This window comes from Nerophis ophidion, linkage group LG17 (genome assembly GCF_033978795.1).
Source record: "Nerophis ophidion isolate RoL-2023_Sa linkage group LG17, RoL_Noph_v1.0, whole genome shotgun sequence".
Classification (NCBI taxonomy): Eukaryota; Metazoa; Chordata; class Actinopteri; order Syngnathiformes; family Syngnathidae; genus Nerophis; species Nerophis ophidion.
Window position 1 is genome coordinate 19,460,351 of NC_084627.1, and position 19,775 is coordinate 19,480,125.

General features: G+C 38.4%; 1 protein-coding gene across 18 annotated transcripts in view; it reads right to left on the bottom strand.

Annotated features, from left to right (window-relative positions):
• add1 (adducin 1 (alpha)) overlaps positions 1-19,775 on the bottom strand; it is a 71,627-nt gene that overhangs the window by 23,129 nt on the left and 28,723 nt on the right. For 16 of the 18 annotated variants that reach the window (XR_009802406.1, XR_009802408.1, XR_009802407.1 and 13 more), the window contains exons 3-12: positions 17,365-17,527; positions 17,113-17,264; positions 16,948-17,028; positions 16,722-16,871; positions 13,240-13,383; positions 13,045-13,143; positions 10,508-10,681; positions 9,869-10,219; positions 3,322-3,417; positions 3,156-3,248 (exon numbers count right to left, since the gene is read on the bottom strand). Coding sequence is in view for 15 of the 18 variants with exons in the window: in XM_061876465.1 (XP_061732449.1) it covers positions 3,156-3,248; positions 3,322-3,417; positions 9,869-10,219; positions 10,508-10,681; positions 13,045-13,143; positions 13,240-13,383; positions 16,722-16,871; positions 16,948-17,028; positions 17,113-17,264; positions 17,365-17,527 (1,503 nt within the window). In the remaining 3 variants the exon portion in view is untranslated. The remainder of the gene's footprint in view (positions 1-3,155; positions 3,249-3,321; positions 3,418-9,868; positions 10,220-10,507; positions 10,682-13,044; positions 13,144-13,239; positions 13,384-16,721; positions 16,872-16,947; positions 17,029-17,112; positions 17,265-17,364; positions 17,528-19,775) is intronic. The other 2 variants (XM_061876464.1, XM_061876477.1) reach the window with 1 other exon arrangement.

The following is a 19,775-nucleotide window of genomic DNA, read 5'->3' on the forward strand; positions in this document are numbered from 1 at the left end:
ATTTTCTCACATCTGGCTCCTGCCATTTGTCCCGGAAAATAAATTGAAAAAAACCACTAACGACATAAGGGGAGCGATCAATGCATGCAGGCGCAGCCTATAAAAAGGAATGAGTGATATTTTGCTCAGCATTCCATGAAACCTGCAAAAAGCTCATCCAAAAACATAAACAACCTGAGCTGACGGGTTCTAACTCACCTTAGACTGACACTCACTGTGGTCAGAAGGTAACATGCGGGACACAAGCTAACTGTTTGTGCCACCTGCCACTATAAATTATACTCAACAAAAACTGCTTAACAAGTGTTTTCATTCCAGATCATGCACGATAGTTCACTCATTGCAGCATTTTGGCCTTAAGAGATCCTGACCTGGAGAGAATATAGCCATTATATAGTATAGTGTTAGTACTATATATATATAGTGTTTAAGGATTATGCAAAATAGATACAATATTGAAAAAATTCAATCCTAAATATACAGTTTCATGAAAGACTGTAAAGAAAGGGTGTCAAACATTTAACCACCGAGGATCCAATGCAGAACAATTTAAGAATGCAGCGGGGCTAAATATCAACGTCCTAGCTTTGTGTTGTGGGTGACAATAAAAAAAGCTGATTCAATATGAATCTCGATACATAGGTTACGATATGATTCACTAACAATACTATTTAAAACATTATGATTCGATACATTTCGATAGGATTCGATGCAGATGGAAAATTAAAGATATCATGTCTGAATATTGTCATATGTTTTTGTTTTTTTAAACAGACACATACAAAACCGGCAGTTCGTGTATTAATTATTAGCAAATAGTAGAACTCTCAACAATCCATAAACTTAAAAGATGTGTGAGTTAAAAAAAAAAGCTAATTATGATTAGAACTGTAAATCCATTTTCTTTTGTTGATTCATAGTTTAGTTGTATTTTTTTGGGGGCGGTATAGCTCGGTTGGTAGAGCGGCCGTGCCAGCAACCTGAGGGTTGCAGGTTCGATCCCCGCTTCCACAATCCTAGTCACTGCCGTTGTGTCCTTGGGCAAGACACTTTACCCACCTGCTCCCAGTGCCACCCACACTGGTTTAAAAGTTAAAATTAGATATAGTATTGGGTTTCACTATGTAAAGCGCTTTGAGTCACTAGATAAAAAAAGCGCTATATAAATATAATTCACTTTTATTTGTTAATCATTGTTCAATGTTAGAGTATCAAATTTGATCGAAAGACTGAACGGTTGAGATATTCATAACCAAATCTATTGACTGGCTCATTAACATGAACAATAGGTTTGTTTTTATTTGAATCGTGAAAGAGATGAAACATTTACATCTCAACCAAGGCAAAAACAGCGGCAGCTTTGCACAGAGTGGGTTTGCATTACTTCTCTGCTCTGTCAAGAATGGAATGGACTTAATCGTCATTGCATTTAAACGTACAACAAAGTGTGTTTTCAGTGAGGAAAGGCACCACTTGTACGTTGAGGACAGAGTGTTACGCGCTTTCATATCTCCAACATCGAGATTGAGAAGGAAAGTCACAAAGAGGAGTTGGAAAGATTCTAGATTTAGAGAGAAAATCGCCAAGTCGACAACACTGTGCTCAGGTGAGTTTAAAAAATAAAGACGAAAAGACCCGCCTTAGGTTGCTTCTAATTTTTACACCGCGTGGTGTCTTCCGTAGATAGCAGGATTTAGAAACAAGATCAGGACAGAGGTGCAAATGAGGCAATTATTTGTACTTTTTGCCAGTTAAAATACGTGTGACATAAAATACCTCATCTAGTTGTCTGTTTACATTGGGACCTAATAGGCAGTTGCCTTACATATCGTAATGTGCAGTCTCACCCCCTACAGCAGTGGTTCTCAAATGGGGGTACGCGTACCCCTGGGGGTACTTGAAGGTATGCCAAGGAGTACGTGAGATTTTTTTTTTAATATTCTAAAAATAGCAACAATTCAAAAATCCTTTATAAATATATTTATTGAATAATACTTCAAAAGAATATGAATGTAAGCTCATTAACTGTGAAAATAAATGCAACCAGTGTTGACAGCTGGATTTTTTGTGGACATGTTCCATAAACATTGATGTTAAAGATTAATTTTTTTGTGAAGAAATGTTTAGAATTAAGTTCATGAATCCAGATAGATCTCTATTACAATCCCCAAAGAGGGCACTTTAAGTTGATGATTACTTCTATATGGAGAAATCCTTATTTATAATTGAATCACTTGTTTATTTTTCAACAAGTTTTTAGTTATTTTTATATAATTTTTTCAAAATAGTTCAAGACAGACCACTACAAATGAGCAATATTTTGCACTGTTATACAATTCAATAAATCAGAAACTGATGACATAGTGCTGTATTTTACTTCTTCATTTCTTTTTTTCAACCAAAAATGCGTTGCTCTGATTAGGGGGTACTTGAATTAAAAAAAAATGTTCACTGAAAAAATGAAAAAATGTTCACTGAAAAAAGGTTGAGAATTACTGCCCTACAGGAATGGAGTAGACCATGATGAGTTGTTACCTTCGCGAGGAGGTTGTGTGTCTATTAGTTAGCAACAAAGCTCGATTAAATATAGGCGCATTTTGATGAAACTTTTAGAAAATGTCAGATTTGGGATAAGGAACAAGTGATTTAATTTTGGGGGGTTGTTTGTATCCTTTTGACTATGTCACGAGGCTGCAACTTCTCAGTGTGTGAATGTTAGCAGTCCCATCTCCACCCACAGAGACAAAGAAAGTGGATGACTGAGAAGAGAGTTTATTTAATTTCGCTCCGTAACAAATGTGCTTATGAGCAGATTTTAATCAAACTTCCAGGAAATATGAAACACAATATGAGATTTTGGGGGTGATCTGAATCACGTCTGGATTTAAGATTTTTTTTTTAAAGATTCTTTACTATTGGGGGATTGGATGGTCATGCACTCTGTGTGCTTTATTTTGTGACATCCCTTTTTGTTGAAATAATAATAATTATTATTGACTGTGACAAACTGCTGTAATAATATCTCATGTTTCCGCTTTGTGGGACCTATAAATGTACAAACCAAATGAAATAAAAATGGGACATTCTGGGATTTTCACCAATTTGAGCTAATAATAATCTCCAGGTCAAGACAGGAGTGAAGTTGCAGGACTGACCTGGTTAAAGTTGCGCTCCACCGCCGATCCAACACACAGAACCTGAGACTGAGGTCCTGCAGTCTTAATGTCTTGCAAATTCTGCTCACGGATCTACAAAAACATAAAAATCACAATAAATATGGATTTACAGGAATCTAAGAGCCTTTGATCAGAGGTACAGTACCTTATTCCTCATCTCTAGCACTTCTTTTGGATTGGTGTTCAACGGGATGAACTGATTGGCGACAGCGGCCTGTCGCATTCCGTCTTCTTTAGTCCACTGTGTGAATGCCACAAAAATAAGTTAGCACAAATAGAAGCAACAGAACAGGAAACCAAAACAACAGAAAATAAATATATACACACACACAAACTTGCTTCACATTACAAAAATCATGCTCAACTGAAAGAGGACAAAGGGGGATGTCATGAAAATTTGTAAAACGATAGATGAAGACTAGTTTGAATGATTCCTTATGAACTTTGAATGGGCATTAGTCTCTCATGCCAATGGTTTATGACAGCTAATGCATCATTAATAGACGCCCTGCCCAATAAGGTAATAAGATGTCATTACACCAACTCACAACCCCTACAAAGCATCAATAAAGCCCAAGTTTACAGTTGCACTGCTGTATGGCATAGCATGTAGTATTCTGGATAGTTATGTATATTTATTTGAAGAGAAGAAAACATTTTTAATATTTTCTGTCCTGTAACGCGCAGATGTCAAACTCCAACCCCGGGGGCCAGGCGCCACGGCATTTTCTGGGGCTTGCGAAACGCTGGAAATAATAAAAGCACTTTCTGGGAAAATATGTTTATTTCAATTTTAACATAAAATATACTGCATTCAAATGTTCTACGATTTAATATTATCTGAACATGCAACCAGATGTGCCAAGCATTTATTTAGGGAATGGGGGCTATCAAAAATAAATAAAAGATACCAAAAAAATCTGCTTGTCACCTTTACTTACAATTTCAAAACATACTGGTCAATCTGGAAAAAATATAACAAAAATAGCTGCCTGTGCAAACTGCACAACAAGGCTATAACATGTTATATTATATACGTTATATTCACGGTTACAGACACCCTCAACGCCCTGACTGTGCCTAAAAATTCTGTCAATAAAAGTTATGAACAGAATCGGTGACAAAGGGCAGCCTTGGCGGAGTCCAACCCTCACTGGAAACGTGCACGACTTACTCCACTTACAATGCGGACCAAGCTCTGACACTGATTATACAGGGAGCGGACCGCCAAAATCAGATGGTCCGTTACTCCATACTCTCTGAACACTCCCCACAGGACTTCCCGAAGGACACAATCGAATGCCTTCTCCGAGTCCACAAAGCACATGTATACTGGTTGGGTAAACTCTCATGCACCCTCAAAGACCCTGCCGAGAGTATAAAGCTGGTCCACAGTTCCACAACCAGGACGAAAACCCAACTGTTCCTCCTGAATCTGAGGTTCGACTATCCGGCGTAGCCTCCTCTCCAGTACACCTGAGTAGACCTTACTGGGAAGGCTGAGGAGTGTGATCCCACGATAGTTGGAACACACCCTCCGGTTCCCCTTCTTAAAGAGAGGAATCAACACCCCGGTCTGCCAATCCAGAGGTACTGCCCCCGATGTCCACGCGATGTTGCAGAGTCTTGTCGACCAAGACAGCCCCACAGCATCCAGAGCCTTAAAGACCTCCGGCGGCTCTCATCCACCCCTGGGGCCTTGCCACCGAGGAGCTTTTTAACTACCTTGGCAACCTCAGCCCCAGAAATAGGAAAGCCCACCTCAGATTCCCCAGGCACTGCTTCTAATAGGAAGACATGTTGGTAGGATTGAGGAGGTCTTTGAAGTCTTCCCTCCACCGATCCACAACATCTGCAGTCGAAGCCAGAAGAACACCATCCCCACCATACACGGTGCTGACATTGCACTGCTTCCCCTTCCTGAGGCAGCGGATGGTGGTCCAGAATCGCTTCGAAGCAGTCTGAAAGTTACGAGGTTACAAGCAGCCATGATTGCGACTTGGCCCTCAATAAAAATAAAGTTTACCACCCCTGCTCTAATGCATTTGTACAAATGAAGGACTTCATTCTAACAGACTGGTGAAAATCATGGATTAGGCCAGTTAAGTTCCTCAAAGTAATTTCTTCAACGGATAACGTTACATTCGAAAACCCTACAAAGTACTTCACAAAATACCCGATACAATTATGTATTTTCTTCAAAGCACTGAACTATAATTGCTCCAATTGACGCCAAATGTGTCGTCTATAAAAGCAAATGGGTCTAATTAGCGACATTAACAGCAATGTTGGCAGATGGCAGTATCTGCAGGAAGTGTCACGAGTGAGACCTAGTGTTACATTTGACACACTGTTTTCAGTGAACTTAGTATCAGCGATATTAATGCGGACTTCGCAGTTTGCTCATTACCGCACATTATCACAGCTGGTTGTGTTGCTGCTGTGTTGTGCAATAAAGTGAAAACATTCAGAAAAAAAAAAAACTCTCCAATTAGCACCTGCTTCCAATTAACGTCCTCTTTGCGGTTTAGGTAAATAAAGACCTTGGTAATAATTACAAACCCCTGTCTTCATATGAATTGGGAAATTTTGTTAGAAGTAAATATAAACGGAATACAATGATTTGCAAATCCTTTTCAACCCATATTCAATTGAATATGCTACAAAGACAACATATTTGACGTTCAAACTAATAACATTTTTTTTTTTTTTTGCAAATAATCATTAACTTTAGAATTTGATGCCCGCAACACGTGACAAAAAAGTTGGGAAAGGTGGCAATAAATACTGATAAAGTTGAGGAATGCTCATCAAACACTAATTTGGGACATCCCACAGGTGTGCAGGCTAATTGGGAACAGGTGGGTGCCATTATTGGGTATAAAAACAGCTTCCCAAAATATGCTCAGTCATTCACAAGAAAGGATGGGGCGAGGTACACCCCTTTGTCCACAACTGCATGAGCAAATAGTCAAACAGTTTAAGAACAAGGTTTCTCAAAGTGCAATCGCAAGAAATTTAGGGATTTCAACATCTACGGTCCATAATATCATCAAAAGGTTCTGAGAATCAGGAGAAATCACCCCACATAAGCGGCATGGCCGGAAACCACCATTGAATGACCGTGACCTGCGATCCCTCAGACGGCACTGTATCAAAAACCGACATCAATCTCTAAAGGATATCACCACATGGGCTCAGGAACACTTCAGAAAACCACTGTTACTAAATACAGTTCGTTGCAACATCTGTAAGTGCAAGTTAAACCTCTACTATGCAAAGCCAAAGCCATTTATCAACAACATCCAGAAACGCCGCCGGCTTCTCCAGGGCCGAGATCATCCCTGTGCCACCTTTTTTGGCACGTGTTGCAGCCATGAAATTCTAAGTTAATTATTATTTGCAAAAAAAATAATAAAGTTTATGAGTTTGAACATCAAATATGTTGTCTTTGTAGTGCATTCAATTGAATATGGGTTGAAAAGGATTTGCAAATCATTGTATTCCGTTTACATTTACATCTAACACAATTTCCCAACTCATATGGAAACAGGGTTTGTTGTAATAAATATTAGTTCGTACAGTGCATTGTAACAACCCATGAGAACATTGACGCATCATCTGACATCTTTTTGAAATTAAAACTCAAACACAAAGCAAGAGCTTGAGGTGAGGACAGAAAGAGTGACAGGGTGAGGAAGTGTAAGGGGAGTGGGGTTTCTGAAGCAAGGATGGCAGTGAGGGATGAGCCGGCATCACCCGAGCGACAGTCAAACTGGTAATGCTCAGTGTTGCTTCCATACAACTGGATTCATTTGAACAGAAAGATGAAGAATGAGCAGCAGGTGAAGATAGAAATCCAGCTTCCATGCAAGAATGATTCATTTCCTTTTGTAAGAGTGACTGCTCATGACTTGCATTGGACTCTGGCATTGAATGAGGGGTTTTGGGGTGTAGGGAGCTGGGGTCAAGTTTGGTTGAGAATGGAGATGAACATGTATAAATGATGACATACTCACTGAGAAAGAGCCTCACAACACAACATCTCCTACTTTTCCAACAGGAGATAATAATTGGTCAGGTCAATTTTTTTTTCTTTTTTTTTTTCGGCCAATCATGCTTGTGTAAAAAAAATATATTTCAAAAAGCAAAAACAGCATAAACTTAAGTGGAGGAAATTGCCACCAAAAACAAATTGAATTGCAAATTAAAATTTCAAGCTGCTGAAATCGGTCTTTAGATGCAAAAACATTTTTATAGTAATTAGAAGTGTCACCCTCCACAAGTATGCAAGCAATTTAGTCTTTAAATAACCAAGCCAAGGGAAAAAGAGAGTTAAAAGAAGTGTGTTGCAGAGTGGTGAGCACCGCTGGAGGATTTTGTGCCACACCCCTGCTGCTCGCTCTTCTGGGAAAAACATCCACACCAACAATGCATTTCACTACTAGACATGCAGTGGGGCATGCTGCGGGCAGCTGGTCGGCCATCAGGAGACATCGGAGGACCGGGAGGGTAAAAATCACTATCTAGCCACAGAGTGCCCATATGTATAAAGATAATGAAGAAATAATAATGAGGCATTACCCTAATAAAAGGTTCAAAAACAAGACATGTACTTTTTTATTGCCTGATTGTGTACATGAATTGATTCTAGGTTGAAAAATAACAGGCGCTGGCACAAAATTAGCAACTTTGTCCACTCATTTTCATAAATAAATGTTAGTTAATATATTAAATAATTTGGAGTTTTACAAACAACTGAATTATGATAAAGCTGGCAAGTGCACATGCGTCCCCAATACACACGCGACATAAACCCTGTGTTCCATTAGAGCCAATCAGAAGACGGAAAAAAACACTTCCGGAAAAAGCACAACAAAAAAAATGTGTTTCAAAAAAGAAACAATTGAGGAAAAAAGGATTAATTCTTGAATAGTGAAATTAAATAAGCAAAATAAGTCAATAAAGTAAACAAGTACATTAAAATTCAACAATCTGGGGGTAAAGTGGCACTATTGCTAAAAAAATACATTTTAGAATATGTTTAGGGAGCCTTAATAATTATTTAAAAACTAAAAAAATCAAATCCATTAGACCAGGGTTCACCAACGTGGTGCCCGCGTCGCCCGCTGGCCTGTTCTAAAAATAGCTCAAATAGCAGCACTTACCAGTGAGCTGCCTCAATTTTTTAAAATTGTATTAATTTACTAGCAAGCTGGTCTCGCTTTGCTCGACATTTTTAATTGTAAGAGAGATAAAACTCAAATAGAATTTGAAAATCCAAGAAAATATTTTAAAGACTTGGTCTTCCCTTGTTTAAATAAAATCATTTATTTTTTTACTTTGCTTCCTATAACTTTTAGAAAGACAATTTTAGAGAAAAAATACAACATTGAAAATGATTTTAGGATTTTTAAACACATATAAATTTTTACCTTTTAAATTCTTTAATCTTCTTTCCTGACTGACAATTTAAATCAATGTTCAAGTAAATTTATTTTTTTCTCGTAAAGAACAATGAATACATTTTAATTTAATTCTTCATTTTAGCTTCTGTTTTTTTCCACGAAGAATATTTGTGAAATATTTCTTCTAACTTATTATGATTAAAATTCAAAAAAATTATTCTGGCAAATCTAGAAAATCTGTAGAATCAAATTTAAATCTTATATCAAAGTCTTTTGAATTTCCTGAGAAATTTTTGTTCTGGAAAATCTAGAAGAAATAATGCTTTGTCTTTGTTAGAAATATAGCTTGGTCCAATTTGTTATATATTCTAACAAAGTGCAGATTGGATTTTAACCTATTTAAAACATGTCATCAAAATTATAAAATTATTCTTAATCAGGAAAAAGTACTAATGATGTTCCATAAATCATTTTTTTAATATTTTCAATAGATTTGAACTAGCTAGTTTTTCTCTTTTTTTCGGTTGAATTTAGAGTTTTAAAGAGTCGAAATTGAAGATAAACTATGTTTCAAAATTTAATTTTCATTTGTCCCCCTGTTTTCTCCTCTTTTAAACCGTTCAATCAAGTGTTTATTTCATCATTTATTCTCTACAAAAAACCTTCTGTAAAAGGATAAAAAATGCACAACGGAATGACAGACAGAAATACCCATTTTATATATATATATATACAGTATATATATATATTAAAGGTAAATTGGTCAAATTGGCTATTTCAGGCAATTTATTTAAGTGTGTATCAAACTGGTAGCCCTTCGCATGAATCAGTACCCAAGAAGTAGCTCTTGGTTTCAAAAAGGTTGGTGACCCCTGCATTATACTAATTTTAATCAGACAAGGGGACATTTAATGTACACTCTATGTATGTATGTATGTATGTATGTATGTATATATATATATATATATATATATATATATATATATATATATATATATATATATATATATATATATATATATATATATATATATATATATATATATATACACACACATACCATTTTTATAATAATTAGGAGATATTCAGTTCAATACAGATTATAGAAAATTTGATAATAAGTGCAATAAATGTTTTATGTACTGTTATGCTGTTATGTTAGGTTTCCATCCTGCAATAAATAGGGATTTTCTCCTGGTAGACCCGTGGCTCAAGAGGCCAACCACCTGCCGCCAACAAGTAGCTATAAATATGTATACTATGAACAATAAGGTAGGCACAGACCAAGCAGTTGGTTATACAGCTTGGCACGCAGACACCGGACGAGAGAGACTGCAGCAAGGGTTTGACGTGATCGTGTGTTATGTTCGTCCACACCTTAGGCTTCGACTTGGGGCTGCCACCGTCGGGCCCGTCTTCGTAGGGATCATCGGGTCGGGCGCCGGCATTGAGCCAGCGGGTCTTGTCGGGCTGGCCGCGCTGGAAGCTGTGTTTCAGCGGGGAGCGCGCGCCCGAGTCGCTGTCCTCCCCGTAAGTATAACCAGCGTGGGTGGAGTGAGCGTTCTCCACGTCACTGTACTTTTTACCTTTGTCCCGCAGTGCTGGACAGCGGTAAGGGTAGCCGGTCCTGTAGCCCTGAAAAGGTGAAAGGGGCGGAGCCACAGCTTTAGATGATGTTTGTCAGTGGTTGATGCAGCAAAATCGACACTGACCCAAATAGTTTAAATAATTTCCCCAACAGAACAGAATCTGAAAAAGACAGGCAACTTTTCCCCGAGCAGGTTAAAGCTTTTCTTCCTGTCACTCACACATACCAATCCAAATATAGTTATATTACGGACATTGAAAACATGAATATGGTCAGCGTATACTTGGGCCAGTGTGGTATTCAGCGCCTTTAAAACTAAAAAAAGGTATACGTACCAGGTTGTCGAGCATTCTCATTAGAGCCTCAAACTCTTGCTCCCCGACTTGCCACTTTGGCTGCGCAGGGGAGCCTTCGCCGGGAGGCTCAGGAATGCGTGGACGAGACTTGTACTTCCCTGGGTCGAGCATGATCAAATTATCTGGTCCTCCAGCGCTGGCCAGTGTTCGCACCTGGAGATGTAGAATTCAAGATAGATGACATACATATTCCACTGCACTGGATTTTTTGGTGGGTAATCAATAATAGTAGGACAAAATATTGATTGCAACATATGCCATTGTTACCTGTAATGACACAGTATTGATACATCAATATTAGATATATCAATACTTTCCAATGTCAAAGTAGCTACAGTTATTCACTGAGGATGCATTTACAGTCGTACTTCAACTTACACGCTTAATTGGTTATGTGATGGAGCTTTTAACTCAAAACACTCAAATAATTGTCATCCCCAAAGGAAAACAAACTTTTAGAAAATAAATATTCTATAAAAACAATACAATATAAACACATCTTCAGCAGCTTTTCCATATTTTCATGGATAAATGTGCGCCACTTAAGATGATATTTTATCACTTTTGGCTGGCTTTAGATTGATTCTGCTTCAGTATGGTGCAGACTGGCAATGATACACTCGATTTGCTTTGCCAAGTTGGTGGCACTCTCATCATGTTTTTGATGATTTTTTAAATTCAATAAATATCATCCACTTCTTCTTAGCACTGTACTTCACACTTTTCTTCCTTTTCCATGGTTGGAAAACAAAGTTACAGTGGGGCAAAAAAGTATTTAGTCAGCCACCGATTGTGCAAGTTCTCCCACTTAAAAGGATGACAGAGGTCTGTAATTTTCATCATAGGTACACTTCAACTGTGAGAGACAGAATGTGAAAAAAATCCAGGAATTCACATTGTAGGAATTTTAAAGAATTTATTTGTAAATTATGGTGGAAAATAAGTATTTGGTCAACCATTCAAAGCTCTCACTGATGGAAGGAGGTTTTGGCTTAAAATTTCACGATACATGGCCCTATTCATTCTTTCCTTAACACGGATCAATCGTTCTGTCCCCTTAGCAGAAAAACAGCCCCAAAGCATGATGTTTCCACCCCCATGCTTCACAGTAGGTGTGGTGTTCTTGGGACGCAACTCAGTATTCTTTTTCCTCCGAACACGACGAGTTGAGTTTATACCAAAATGGATACATGGATGATACAGCAGAGGATTGGGAGAATGTCATGTGGTCAGATGAAACCAAAATAGAACTTTTTGGTATAAACTCAACTCGTCGTGTTTGGAGGAAGAAGAATACTGAGTTGCGTCCCAAGAACACCATACCTACTGTGAAGCATGGGGGTGGAAACATCATGCTTTGGGGCTGTTTTTCTGCTAAGGGGACAGGACGATTGATCCGTGTTAAGGAAAGAATGAATGGGACCATGTGTCGTGAGATTTTGAGCCAAAACCTCCTTACATCAGTGAGAGCTTTGAATGGTTGACCAAATACTTATTTTCCACCATAATTTACAAATAAATTCTTTAAAATTCCTACAATGTGAATTCCTAGGTTTTTTTTTAACATTCTGTCTCTCACAGTTGAAGTGTACCTTTGATGAAAATTACTGACCTCTGTCATCATTTTAAGTGGGAGATCTTGCACAATCGGTGGCTGACTAAATACTTTTTTGCCCCACTGTATATATTCCACTGCACTGGATTTTTTGGTGGGTAATCAATAGTAGTAGGACAAAATAGGTCATCAATAGTAGTAGGACAAAATATTGATTGCAATGTATGCCATTGTTACCTGTAATAATACAGTATTGATATATCAACATTAGATATATTAATACTTTCCAATGTCAAAGTATCTGCAGTTATTCACTGAGGATGCATTTACAGTCGTACCTCAACTTACAATTGGTTCTGTGATGGAGCTTTTAACTCAAAACACTTGAATCTCAAATCAATGTCGTCCCCAAAGGAAAACAAACTTTTAGAAAATAAATATTCTATAAAAACATTACAATATAAACACATCAGCAGCAGCTTTTCCATATTTTCATGGATAAATGTGCGCCACTTAGATATTATTTAATCACTTTTGGCTGGCACTAGATTGATTCTGCTTCAGTATGGTGCAGACTTGCAATGATACACTCAATTTGCCTTGCCAAGTTGGCGGCACTCATCATGTTTTTGATGATTTTTTTTTAATTCAATAAATATCATTCACTTCTTCTTAGCAATGTCCTTCACAGTTCCATGGTTGGAAAACAAAGTTATGTCACTTTTTAGCCATAAACTAATGCTAATGAGTAAGACCAGATGTTTTGGTCTGCTTTTATAGGCTTCCCTGTAGGATTAGCTATGCCAACGAATGGTGGGGATGTTTCTAACTCAAATTTTTGCTTGCAACTTCAAAATGAGCTGAGAAACCGTTCTTGTCTTAAAACACACTGGAGTTGGGGCTCTTTTAAGTTGAGGTACCACTGTATTCAATAGCATCAGCTCCAATCGGTGTCCCCTACCTGAATCTCACAGGCAGTGACCAGGTTGTGGATGTAATAGTAGGCTTCCTCGACTGTTTCACCCACTGATACCAAGCCGTGGTTTCTCAAGATGAGCACCTTGGAAGCACCATAGAAGGATCAGGAATGGGGAAATCAATATTTGACCACATGAAGAAGACGTGTCTCTCACACATATAAACAATGAGTTAGTACCTTGCTTTTTGGACCTATGTTTTTCTGGATAAGTGCGTTTTCTTCGTCATCCACCAGTATGCCTTGGTAGTCATGGTAGGCCACCTCACCAACAGACAACGCCTCGGGGGAAATGGGCAACAGGCCACATTTCATGGCCGACACCTACCGTCAAAAAATTCAAGGACATTAAGTGCTTACTGAGGAACAAAAAGCTCCAATGTGGTTTCTGCAGCTCCCAGTTTACAACCTTGCTGGATCAGATTAAATGCCAAATTGGCTTTGGGCTACTGCTTGTGACGTCAGCAGGCTGATGCAAGCCCACCCAATATTTGGAGCTAAAAGTGAGTGTTCCAAAATGGGCAGTAACTTGTTCGAAACCAAGCGTGACTATTTTGGGGGAAAATTTTAAATCAAGAAATATAATAAAAGTGTCAATGTTGTCAGCATTAGAGGGGCCTTTTAAAGGTGAAGTGTTTTTTTGGAATTCTGCCAATTGTTCACAATCCTTATGAGGGACAGGAAAAATTAAGGTTTTGGTCTTTTTTGCATTTGAATTTGTAATAATGCAGCGAATGGGATCAATCCATTCTGCCTCTAAATCACTTTGAAATTGCATCCAACAACCGCCATCAATAGAATAACCAAGCTGTAGCAACATAGTTACTGTAAGAGCGAACACCAAGGAACTATTTTTGTAGCGAAGTAACTCATCATTTTGCGACGACATGCTACGGAATTAGCCGTAAGCTAGCTTCTGCGTCAACAGCTGAATGGCTTTTGAGTTCGTAATACACAACACAATGCTAATTGATCTCTACCGACTGAAAAACATGAACGATCATATTGCAGTAACTAAAGTATTAGCCTACATCGACAATTTATGTAGTTGTAATAACAAACATGATGTGCTGCATGTCTCATAATCAATATTAAAGTGATTCACTTGATAGACAGTTCTGTGTCTGGTCCAGCTGGCCGGGGACATTTTTTTCTGATTTAGTTTGGGTAAGCACGCCATTTATGTCGGCATAAATTGGATCCAAGTTCCACAGTTTTTCAGCGCCAACATCACTCTCTCAGCTTCCGTCTGCTCCAAAGTGTCACCATCTGTTTGTGCTCGCTTCTATAAGCAGCAGTTTGTCCTCCGTATATTCAGGTTCAAAAAGATAAGGCTGTGAATCCTCATTTGTCCAAAAATAGTTGTCTTTGTTGTCTGTTACAAAGTCTGCCATGATTAGAACATGCATGCATTTGTGTCCGGAAGTAGGAACACACAAATGTTGTCGAAAGTCGGAAACAGAAATGGATGCGCTGAGGAAACAACTTACGGTATGGCATAAAATGAGCAAAATATGGTAAAAATTCTACATATTGTTATGTACGTCTGTTTAATACATTATATAGAGACTTGCAGTGCGCATATAAAACATTGATGGAGTGGTTTGAAGTTGTTTTTGAGAACGTTGAAGCCTACAATGGTGCATCCCATTAGCTGCATCTTGCAAGCGTTTATCATCTATAGCAGGGGTCGGCAACCCGCGGCTCCGGAGCCGCATGCGGCTCTTTGACCACTCCGATGTGGCTCAGCCGCATACTTGCCGACCGCCCGGAGAAGCCCAGTAGATTTCCAATTTTAATGTTTTTCAGAAATCTCCCGGGTAAACAATTTTCGATTTTCACCAAGACATCAACTTTGACGGCGTGCCGTGATGACAATGCCTCTAACACCCTTTCTACATGTCATCGCGCCAGGATTTTCACCATGCTATCTGTGTGCCGGCCGTCCGGTCACATTTTGGATGCGACCTCTATATGAACGCATACGCAACTGCAAGGCATACTTGTTCAAGAGCCATACAGGTCACACTGAGGGTTGTGATATAAACAACTTTAACACTCTTACTAATATGCGCCACACTGTGAACCCACACCAAACAAAAATGACAAACACATTTCGGGAGAACATTTGCACTATAACACAACATAAACACGACATAACAAATACCCAGAATCCCATGTATCCTGACTCTTCGCATCTCCATAATACACCCAGCTACCACCAACCCAACCCAACCCACCCCCCCCAACCGACGCACAAAGGGGTGGTGGGTAGGTGGTAGCTGGGTGTATAATGGAGATGGGAAGAGTCAGGATACATGGGATTCTGGGTATTTGTTCTGTCGTGTTTATGTTGTGTTATAGTGCGGATGTTCTCCTGAAATGTGTTTGTCATTTTTATTTGGTGTGGGTTCACAGTGTGGCGCATATTAGTAAGAGTGCTAAAGTTGTTTAAACAGCCACCCTCAGTGTAACCTGTATTGCTGTTGAATAAAGATGCCTTGCAGTCTCTTACATGTGTCTGCAATAGCCTCGTCAAACAATTCTTTGGGCTGGCAAGCTATTTGTACAAGCTGTAGAGGTCGGTAGTGCCATCATTGTACGCCCTTATTATTGTTCGTTGGGTGATAACCAGCATACATTCGAGAGAAAAATTACTCTGAAATTCGGGAGTCACCTGGGAAAATTGGGACAGTAGGCAGGTGTGACGCTGTCAAGCGGCATTCATCTTTAAAACTCGCGGGCCGCACTAACATTAAATTTTCATATTAAGGTGCGGGCCGCGTGTCTGAGACCTATGGTTTATACATAGCACAAAACAAAAAAAAACTCTGTATGCAGTATTATTTCATTATAAATTTCAAAATAGTTATGTGGCTCCCATTGTTTTCTTTACTTTGTGAAACGGGTCAAAATGGCTCTTTGAGTGGTAAAGTTTGCCGACCCCTGATCTATAGAATCTTTAATAAAAAATGTTTTTTGAAAAAGACGTGCGTGTTCTTGTTCCTAGTAATGGATTTAAAATGACAAAAAAAGTGCAGTTCCCCTTTAAGTCTTAAATGGGGTCATATTATGATTTTTTTTCTACATTTATAACACTTCATTGTGGTCAACATTTTGCATAGATTATGTTTAACTGACCATTTTCAATTGGCTTTCTGGCGGTCTCTTCAAGATGCACCATTTCGAGGTCGGTGTTATTTACATGCCTTCACTTCAAATGAGTCTTATTTCCGCCATCTTTGTTTAAGTTTTTAGCACTTCTATAGCGCGTCTACTGACAGATTTAGGATCGAACTATATGCTACTTCGTATCAGAAATTACAACATGGGAGGATGCAATTCCATGTACAAGCCAGTCTTCCCCACAACAAGAGGATAGCGAAAAAGAATGAACTTATTGAGTACAATATCGGACTACAATGGTGGACCCCTGCAGACCTCTTTGGGTAAGCATGAAAATAACATTTGGTACCTTCCAGGTATTTTTTTTTTTTTATAGTTACGAGGCCATGTTAATATGCGGACAGGCTACAGTTACTTTATTTTGTGCATTAATGATTCTTATCTTTAGACAAGGGATTTAATGATAGAGAAAACTAACTTTCTTAATTAATTTCTCCTAAATCAGATATAAAAGGCATATAGTTGTTGATACGTACGGCTGCCCCTGCAGACGTGTGTACATGGACAATGCACTTGACGTCAGGCCGTGAGGCATAGATGGCAGAGTGGAGGTTGAAGCCGGCCTGGTTGACGCCAAGGTTGGTGCTTCCCCGGTCCACAATCTCACCTTGATGGTCTATCTTCACCTGGAGGGCAAAAAAAGGTATTTAGTGAACGGGAAAACAAAAACATCCAAAACAAGCGATCAGGACAGATTCATACCAGGCTGGAAGCGGTGACTTCACTGTACAGGAGCCCAAAAGGCACAATAAGGAAGCTGTCCTGGTCTGAGTTCACCCTAACCTGGAAGAAAGGAAGTAAGATTATAAGGAATCTAACTCAAACCGAGCAGAAGTAATCAAGGTTTTTTTCTATGAATTATCTTACTGTGAGATGGTTGTAAATGAGCTGCGACCAGCCAAATAAGTCGGTGAGTCGGTAGAACGCCGCCAGTTTGCAGCGAAGCATCTTCTCACCTTTGTCATACGAAATGGAGTCAGAACCACGCAAATCATTCACCGGAGTCACCATCCCCAAACCTGAGAGGAGAAAAGAAGAGGTGTCAGTGTGCAGTTGGTGTACATACAGATACAGAAAACTGTGGCATTCCACATATTCATTCATTCGCCATCCCCTTACTCATGTTGAGCGCCGCCATTCCTCCCTGTGGTGCAGCGGGATACATGGAAGGCATGCTGGTAGTCATGAAGTCAGCAATCTGCTGCAAAGCCAACAGGCTTGTGGGCGTCTTGCCCTTTTTCAGCTGATCCTGAATCATTGTCTCCAGCTCATCGCAGAACGCCTGTAACATAAAACCACTCATTTTGTAAAAACCGGGAATAATAATAAATAAATGAAAAGAAGTCGTTCCTCAAAGCCCTTTCATGAGCTCATTGTTGTCAAGTTATAAATGTTCTTCTTAGATATACTAGCATGGTTTTTCCACACATATAATAGACCAGGGGTCACCAACCTTTTTGAAACCAAGAGCTACTTATTGGGTACTGATTAATGCGAAGGGCTACCAGTTTGATACACACTTAAATAAATTGCCAGAAAAGGCCAATTTGCTCAATTTACCTTTAATAAGTAAATCTATATATATAAAAAAATTGGTATTTCTGTCTGTCATTTCGTTGTACATTTTTTTTCCTTTTACGGAAGTTTTTTTGTAGAGAATAAATGTTGAACAAAACACTTAATTGAACGGTTTAAAAGAGGAAAAAACAAGAAAAAAATGAAAATTGAATTTTGAAACATAGTTTATCTTCAATTTTGACTCTTTAAAATTCAACCGAAAAAAAGTAAGAGAAAAACTAGCTAATTCGAATCTTTTTGAAAAAATTTAAAAAAGAATTTATGGAACATCATTAGTAATTTTTCCAGATTAAGATTAATTTTAGAATTTTGATGACATGTTTTAAATAGGTTAAAATCCAATCTGCACTTTGTTAGAATATATAACAAATTGGACAAAGCTTTATTTCTAATAAAGACAAATCATTATTTCTTCTAGATTTTCCAGAACAAAAATTTTAAAATAAATTCAAAAGACTTTGAAATAAGATTTAAATTTGATTCTACAGATTTTCTAGATTTGTCAGAATATTTTTTTTGAATTTTAATCATAATAAGTTTGAAGAAATATTTCACAAATATTCTTTGTGGAAAAAACAGAAACTAAAATGAAGAATTAAATTAAAATGTATTTATTATTCTTTACAATAAAAAAAATAATTTACTTGAACATTGATTTAAATTGTCAGGAAAGAAGAGGAAGGAATTTAAAAGGTATAACAAGCAAAGTAAAAAAATAAATGAATTTATTCAAACAAGTAAAGACCAAGTCTTTAAAATATTTTCTTGGATTTTCAAATTCTATTTGACTTTTGTCTCTCTTAGAATTAAAAATGTCAAGCAAAGCGAGACCAGCTTGGTAGTAAATAAATAAATTAAAAAAAATAGAGGCAGCTCACTGGTAAGTGCTGCTATTTGAGCTATTTATAGAACAAGCCAGCGGACGACTCATCTGGTCCTTACGGGCGACCTGGTGCCCGCGGGCACCGCGTTGGTGACCCCTGTAATAGACTTATCAAAATAATGGCAACAAAGGTGCATTTGTGTTGAACAGTTTGTCAGAGTCACACTGCTGTTGAGGAATAAAGTGGAGCTAACGTGATTATTTGGAAGGCTGTCGCTCTTCACGCTGGCATAAACACTTTGGCTTTACAAGTAGAACATGATTTTCAGCCCAAAGTTCAGTCCCGGGTCATTTGGGGACGGCGTGGCGCATGTTAGCAGAGTGGCTGTGCCAGAAACCTGAGGGTTCCTGGTTCAATCCCCACCTTCTACCATGCTAGTAACGTCCGTTGTGTCCTTTAACAAGACACATCTCCCTTGCTCCCGATGGGTCCTGGTTAGCGCCTTGCATGGCAGCTCCCGCCATCAGCTCAGCAAGCATCTTTACATCGACGCTACAATTGTGTCATTTAGCTTATAATTGTTTCTAATAAACCCAATTGTGAAGCCATGAGTGGTCGTGCCAGGCTTCCGCCATCCTAGTCACTGTCTTTTGTGCCCCCGGGCAAGACACTATACCCACCTGCTCCCAGTGTCCCCCACACTGGTTTAAATGTCGCTTAAAGATATAGATAGTGGGTTTCATTACATAAAGTATTTTGAGTCTCCAAAGAAAAAGCACTGATGCTAACCAAAAGACTAAAAATAATGACTAACAAGCTTTTTTCTAATATTTGTTTAATCTTTGCAGCCTTTCATCACATTGCCTTCATTTTTTGTCAATAATAGGTATAAGATAACACTCGGTGCCAGTCTCTCTACAAACAACTTCCCATTTCCTTCAAATTTAAACTATAAACCGTTTTAATTAATTGTCTTGAACTGTGGTTGTATTATACAGTGGTTAACCTCTTATTACATTGGTATGGTGGTTAATAGTAAATGGTAGTAAAAAAAATATCTGTACAGTTAATAAATGTGTTATGATTAGGGTTGTCGCGATCCGATATTTGGATCGGATCGGCCGCCGA